This window comes from Kogia breviceps, chromosome 8, assembly GCF_026419965.1.
Source record: "Kogia breviceps isolate mKogBre1 chromosome 8, mKogBre1 haplotype 1, whole genome shotgun sequence".
Classification (NCBI taxonomy): domain Eukaryota; kingdom Metazoa; phylum Chordata; class Mammalia; order Artiodactyla; family Physeteridae; genus Kogia; species Kogia breviceps.
Window position 1 is genome coordinate 34171441 of NC_081317.1, and position 6607 is coordinate 34178047.

The 6607-nt window shown below is 63.2% G+C and overlaps 1 protein-coding gene across 1 annotated transcript; it reads right to left on the minus strand.

Moving 5' to 3' along the window:
• Positions 1–2414: 2414 nt before the first annotated feature.
• BARX1 (BARX homeobox 1) lies at positions 2415–5702 on the minus strand. Its single transcript, XM_059071784.2, has 4 exons — positions 5480–5702; positions 3465–3756; positions 3299–3383; positions 2415–2903 (listed from the first exon to the last, which is right to left on the minus strand). The coding sequence occupies exons 1-4, from the start codon at positions 5700–5702 to the stop codon at positions 2739–2741; spliced, it is 765 nt and encodes a 254-aa protein (XP_058927767.1). The 3' UTR covers positions 2415–2738.
• Positions 5703–6607: the final 905 nt, after the last annotated feature.

Here is a 6607-nt window from a genome sequence, read left to right on the forward strand (position 1 = left end):
GACCGTGGATAGGTTGCAGCTCTTCACCTAGAGTCCTAGTTCTGCGGTCTACGGTCCGCGGAGGAAGTCTTGGGATTGGCAGTAAAACTTCTGCCTCCGAGCCTTCGGTTTTTTCTGAAGCGGGCCTGAGTTTCCATCGGGTCTCATAGGAATTACCCAAGCAAGGAACCCCGAGATACCAGGACACGGCGAGCGCCCGGCCCCGCTCTCTCCCGGGCCTCCGGGTCTCGATCTGCCGCAGTCATCCCGCGCCCTGTCCGCCGAGGAGCACAGCGACGCAGGCAGTGACAGAAACCCCTCCCACCCCCTCTCGCACTGGAATCTGGACCCCCTTATTTGGGGCCCAGCTCCCCCACTGACCGGCTGGTGACCTCGTGACAGCAGTGCCCCCGTCAGGTTCCCCAGCTGTGCCTGGAGGGGTTGTACTCACTGGAATACTGGGGCCTTTGCTCTGTGGCACCGGATTCGCTGTACGCCCTTCCTCTCTCCCTCCCTCTTACAGCCCTAGTGCTTTACGGCCCTTTCCTCCAGTCCAGTGAGGGGGCTGCCTTGGGGAAACACCATAGAATCACAGGGCAATCTGCCCGAGGTTGCATTCCTCAGATTTAATAAAACCTGAGGACCCGAACGAGGTCCCAGAATGGACTGAAGGAGTGTGGGTCACTACGCCTCCTCTCTCCTCTTCCACCCTCCTTCCACAACTCTGCATAGTTAACAAAGGCTGTGCTGGAATCTCTGTCCCCCAGGCCCAGGAGGGACAGAACTCGAATTTTCACTCCCACCCCTGCCACACTTTGAGGTGGAGAGGATTAAACTCAGTAGTGTACCTGACTTGGCTAGCCTAGGCCTGGCTCAGGAAGATTACAGCAGGACCACTACATTGAGCAGAACTGGGGGTAACCCTAAGGGCTGGAAGAGATTAGGAGGTGCACTCATACACTGATGGTCCATTCCTTCCCTCCGGACTGCACGTTTTCTCAGGCCCTTCACGGGACAGTGGCAAGTGAATATTCTGGGAGCTGTTTCGAGGTTAAGTTAAGAGCCTAGAAAGGGAGCTTATTTTCCAAAGACTTGGCAGGGCTGGGGCTTGCAGAGAATTGCCTGCTGCCCTCAGAAAACACCCTCTTTCTCACTCCTCCCAGCCTTAAACCAAGGCCTGAGATGCTCGGTACCAGTAATCCAAGTGCAGGTTTCAGGAAAGGGCGATCAAGCAGCAATTTTAAAAGGAAGTCATCAGCCGCTGCAGGTGGAGGCCATAACGGTTTTCACATTCTGAAATGCAAAGTCTGCATCTCAGCATAATGTTCCTGACTCTCTTTCCCTCTTATGTGCACCTGCAAGGACCTGGTTTCAAATCTCCATCCTGTTTGGAGCTCTGCAGAACCAAGTTTCCATCTCTCCCCTAGCTTTAACCAGCAAAGTGGCCATTTTTCCATTTCCATACCCTGGTGGCAGTCCTAGGAAGCACAAAAACAGGAACCAACATGGAAGCTCCCAGCCCAGACTAGACAAGAGAGGAGGCAACCAGGAGGCAACCGAGGCTTTCCGTGGGGTGGCGGGGGGAGAGGCAAACGCGTGCCACCAAGCCGTGCCCCTGGAAAGGGCACCCTGCGTGACCTTGAGCAGTTTGGAGTCCTCGTCCCTCTGCCTCGGTCAGGTACCCCCACAGGTACCCGTACTCGGCTGCCAGATGCCTCCCTCCTGTGTATACCCTGGAAAACTTGAACTCAGGCAGGCAGGCGCCTCTGCAGACTGGAGCTGCTGATGGTGGCCGGCCTCTGTGCAAACCCCGAGTCCTTGGTTTCCCGTAGGCCTCAGGAAGGGCTGGCCGGTACAATCTCAAGGATCTCGCATTTAGTCCTTAAAGTCCCATGAGACTGAACCAACAACAGGAGGCGGCTCTCAGCCCCGGGCAACTTCCGGAGTGAGCGCCGCGGTGCGCTCGGGCTGGCGACAAATGTGTAGCCCGGTTGCTACTGTCCGAAGTGCCCTGGGCTGAGAAGGAAGGGCAGGAGGTTCAGAGTGGCCCTCATGCCCAGAGTGGAATGATTCCTAGGATCCTACAGCGACCGAGCTGCCTGCGTGCACGACCCGGGCCAGGTGGAGCAGGTCACGGCTCGAGTCCACGTAGCCCGGGGAAAGGATGTTTCAGAAGACACTGTGCGTGTCCCTCTTACCTCGCCGCGTCCCCACCCCGCCAACGTCGCAGATTCAGAAACCCCCCCCCCCCCATCAAGTCCCGCTGTGTCATAAAATATTTTATTGGAAAAAAATCACCGTCTTCGTAAGAGAGGGGTAGGGGCCCCAGCGACGTCGGGTTGTCCGGGCGCCATCTCGGGCCGTGGTGGCCTGCGCCGGGCCGCGGGGTCCCCCGACGCGCAGAAGCGGGTGTGTGCCTGGAGGCGTCCGGGCCCAGGGGGCCGGCCCGAGGCGAGTGGGGGGTGCAGGATAGGATCGGGGCGTGAATGCTCGTGGAGCGCCTGGCGATGGGGAGCTCCGAGAGGAGGCGACCTTCCGCCGCGCTGGACGTGTTTCCAGGCTAGGGCCCGCGAGCGCACGGGTTTGGCTTCAGGGTCTGTCCTTCCTTGTTTGGCCCCTAAATGTCCGCATTCAAGGTAATAATAAAAAGTTTAGAAAGCAAACGGCGTGGACGCAGAAGGGCCGACTCGCGGCTTCCGGCGGGTTATGGGGGCCGCGGACTGCGCTGGGGTTCCCTGGGCCGGAACCCTCTGCCGCGCTCAGTCCTCGTGGCTCCGGTCGCCGGCCTCGCCCGGCGCCTCCGCCGGCTTCTCCGCCTCCTTGGCGCGCTCCTGCTCCGTGAGCTGTTCGCTCGTGGGGATGGAGTTCTTCTTGGGCCTCCCCTTGGGCTTGGTTGGAGACTCCAGACCGCCGCCCTGCAGCACCTGCGCGGGAGACGGGCGGCACCGCGGTGAGCTGGGTCTGGGCCGGGGACCCCCGCGCCCTGTGCCCAGGCAGGGCCTGAAGAGCCCAACGAGGCCATTCGAGGCCGCGCCTAGCCCCCGGGAAATGGCGGCCATTTGTCTGAGCGTTGCTAGGGAAAAGGGACCAGAGCGTCCGGCAGAGGGGTTCAAGGCTTCCAGGAATCCTGAGGGATCAGGGAGCACGAAAGGAGTTGGGCTAGGACACCCAGTGGGACAGAGCAGAGAGGGTCCCTCTGGGCACCAGGCACCGAGGGAATCGGGAGGGTTGGGCATAAGTCTCCATGGTGGAGCAGCTCTTGAAGGCTACAGGGGCACGGCCGCAAATAGAGGGCACAGAATGCCACAAAAACACTCACTATTTTCTTCCACTTCATCCTTCGATTCTGGTACCACGTCTTCACCTGCAACTGGCTCAGACCCAGGGACTCGGCGAGATCTATTCTGGAAAGAGCGGGGTGCACCCTCAGCAGGGCAAGCAGCCCCCCCCCCTTACCCGCTGGGCTTAGCCTGGCCCCGCGCTACCTGTCGGGCGTGGAGAGGTACTTCTGCTTCTCGAAGCGTTTCTCTAGGCCCATCAGCTGCAGCTCGGTGAACACAGTGCGGCTCCGACGCCCCTTCTTGGCCTTGGTGCCCGGCTCCCCGGCGCCAGGCGCCTCCAGCTTCCCGCGGAGCTGTAGCTCGAGCGGCAGGTGCGGCGCGCCGGCAGCGCCGGGCAGCCCAGGCCCCGCGGCAAGCAGCGCCGAGCCCAACCCGGAGCAGCCAAGCGGCGCCAGCGGGAACTTAAACACCGCCGCCTGCTCGGCCTTCAGCACGGCTGCGGGGAGAGAGTGGGGAGCCGGGTGAGCTCGGGCCTTGCTCCTCCTCCTGGAGATCCTCGCACCATGCGCCCTAGCCGAGAGCTCTCTCTCAGCCGGTGACCCCAACGCAAAACCTTCGTGCTGGCCGAGAAGTGAGAGATTTGCGCCAGGCACCTAGGCTGAGCCTCCTCAACGCCAGGGTCCCCAGAGTCTGGTAAGGGGACCTCCCCCACCCGGGATCTGCCTGGCATTCCCCAGGCCCCAGCTGCTCTGAGATTTCAGGATTCTCAATGAACAAGGTCGAAGTTCCCAAACACATAGAGTATGTGTCACGGAAAAGGGAAACCAAGAAAAAACAGCACAGAGTTAGGAAAATAAGCGTTTGCCCCAACTAAATAGGCTTTGCTGCATTGGGGGGGGGAGTTTCAGTGGAGTAAGTACATCTGCTCTTCTGCGCAGGGCAAAACAGCCAATTCTGAGGGGCAGACAGCGGGTTGTCAGAAGGGGTGAAGTTGGGCGCTTCCCGGAAATTCCAAAGCACCCCAAGATATGGGAAATTTGTTCTTCCTGTTTTCTCCGTTTAGACTCTTCCCCACGAAGACGTTTCAGTTTTCATTAGTCCTAAACGATTTTTTTTGCCCGCTTCAAACGAATTATTAACAGTGCAGCTGGAGGCAAAAGGCAGCAGAGATTGGACTCAAAACGAACAAACTGGCCCTGCTGCCCCCCAGGCAGGTGGAGCACTGGCTGGAGGGTCACTGGATGTGGAGGAAGTCGGCTCCCTGGGCTGAGGTCACGCTAGAATGTAGGAGGGCTCCCTGCCCAGATAGGCATCTTGCTACCAGTGAGTGCTAGCCCCGATGGAGTCGGGAAGCGCCCAGGCAAGATGTGCGGGTGAATATGAGGAGAGAGCCCAGAGGGGAGAAAGGATTGGGGGAAGGTGAGAAAGGAAGGGCAGACCCACCCCACTGAGAGAGGCCGGTTGGAGAGAGACGGGGAAAGGCCAGAAGAAGGGGTGCAGTGGAGAGGGCACGGCAGGTCAAGGCAGGGCCCCGACAAGGAAAGAAGAGAACCGAAAGGGACAGAAAAAGCCTGAGTTGCTGGTTCAAGCTCTGCCAAGGCGCAGCCGACCTGGAGCAGAAGGGCCATTCGGGCAGCAGCTCACAAACAAGCCTCTTGTCCCCAGGCAAGGCCCAAGGGGCTCTGTGCTACAGCACAGGTCGGTTCGTCGCCAGCCTGAGACCCCGGGCTCTGGGAGACTCCGGGCTGGCTCGGGCCAGCGTCAGCCCCCAGCATAGCACTCGGAGACACGGGCCTCTTTCCCAAAGGTCCGGCTTTCCCGGCTTGGGCAGCCGCGGCCACTCCCAGCCAGCTCTCTGTGGGAAGGCCCAGGCGCCCGCGGCCTGAGGTCGCTTTGACCCGAAGTCTGACATTAGCAGTCTGGTCCAGCGCCCACGATGGGGATGCGGGCTCGGGTCCCCGGGCCTGGACTCCACGGGGCTGGAAACCGCAGGGTCGCAGTGAAGAAGAGAGCGAATGCCCTCCCGGCAGGCCTGGCCCACGGGCACGAGGCCTGGCTTCTGCGCGGCCCAGCGCCTGCCCCCTTTGCTTCCCCGCCGGGAGCGCGCGGAGGGAACGGTCGGGGGCCTGCGTTCCCGGAGCTGCGTCCGGGAGACGCCGCGGCTCGCTTCCTCCCGCCGAGCCCGGCCAGCGCCCCGCGGCCCCAGGCCCCGCACGTACCCAGGTGGCTGTGGAAGGGCCGGGCCGCCAGCAGAGCCTGCACGCCGAACTTGAGCAGCTCGCCCGCGGCGGCTGCGGCGGCGGCAGGAGCGGCGCCCTTGGGCCCCGGAGGCTCAGTGAGGATTTCCTCGATCATGAAGCTGCGGTAGCGGTGCGGCCGGTGGTCGGCGCAGCCCTCGGGCGGGCCGAAGCGTGCTGCGCCCGGCTCACCCGGCCGCTGCATCGCGGCGCCCCGGGGCTTGGCGGCGGCAGCGGCGGGGCGCGGCGCCCGCGCGGGGGTCTAGGCCGGCCCGCAGATCCGGGCGGCGCGCGGGCGCCGGTTCATGCCCCCTCCCCCGCCGGCCGGCCGGGCGGAGGCACAGGGCGCGGGCGGGGCGCGTGGGGCTCGGCCGGTCGGACCCGGGACTGCGCCCCCGCCCCACTCTGCCGCGCCTCTAGCCCCGCCGGCCCCGCGTCACCGCCCCGCCCCGCCCGGCCGCCCCGCCCCGCGTCGCCGCCCCCCACCCCCCAGGCCGAGCCCGAGGGAGGGCCAGAGATGGGAGGGTGGCAGGAGGGAGGGGGCCGGGAGAGGGGCCGACCGTCCCAGACAGAGGGAGACCCAGCGGAGCGCACGCCCAAGAAGGATCGAGCCGGAGAGCTCGGGAGACGAGACCCCCAGGGATGGGAGCTGAGGGATCGAGAGAGAGGTGAGAGAGGGTCTACAGCGAGACAGCGAGGGCCACACAAGATGCGAGACAGTGACGTGAGGGTGCCAGGGACACCGAGACGTGCGCAGAGAGCAACCGACAGAGGCGCGGGAGTCAGCGGGCCCTGACGTGCCGGAGAGCACAGAGGCAAGCAGGACAGAAAGAGGGGGCAGTTAAGAAAGAGATGGGACAGCTATCAAGGCGAGCGGCCTGGGCAGGGTTTAGGGAGCCCCGGAAAGATCGGGAGGAGGAGAGGCAGAGACCCCGAAGCTCGGCTGGAGAGGGGTTGGCGGTGCTCAGCCTCCGTGCCAGGATGCAGGGCCGCCCGCCCGGGGAAGGAGTGCAGCAGTGGGTCGGGTGCAACTCGCAGGGTAGTAGCCTCATCTGTGCCTCAGTTTACCAGGTACCGCCTCATTTCTCCTGAACTGCCCTGAGAGGCAAA

Coding starts and splice junctions, on each gene's coding strand:
- BARX1 (XM_059071784.2), bottom strand. CDS start 5,702: ATGCAGCGGCCGGGTGAGCCGGGCGCAGCACGCTTCGGCCCGCCCGAG. Junction 3,757..5,479: donor GCCCTTCCACAGCCACCTGG/GTACGTGCGGGG, acceptor CTCTCCCCGCAG/CCGTGCTGAAGGCCGAGCAG. Junction 3,384..3,464: donor TACCTCTCCACGCCCGACAG/GTAGCGCGGGGC, acceptor CGCTCTTTCCAG/AATAGATCTCGCCGAGTCCC.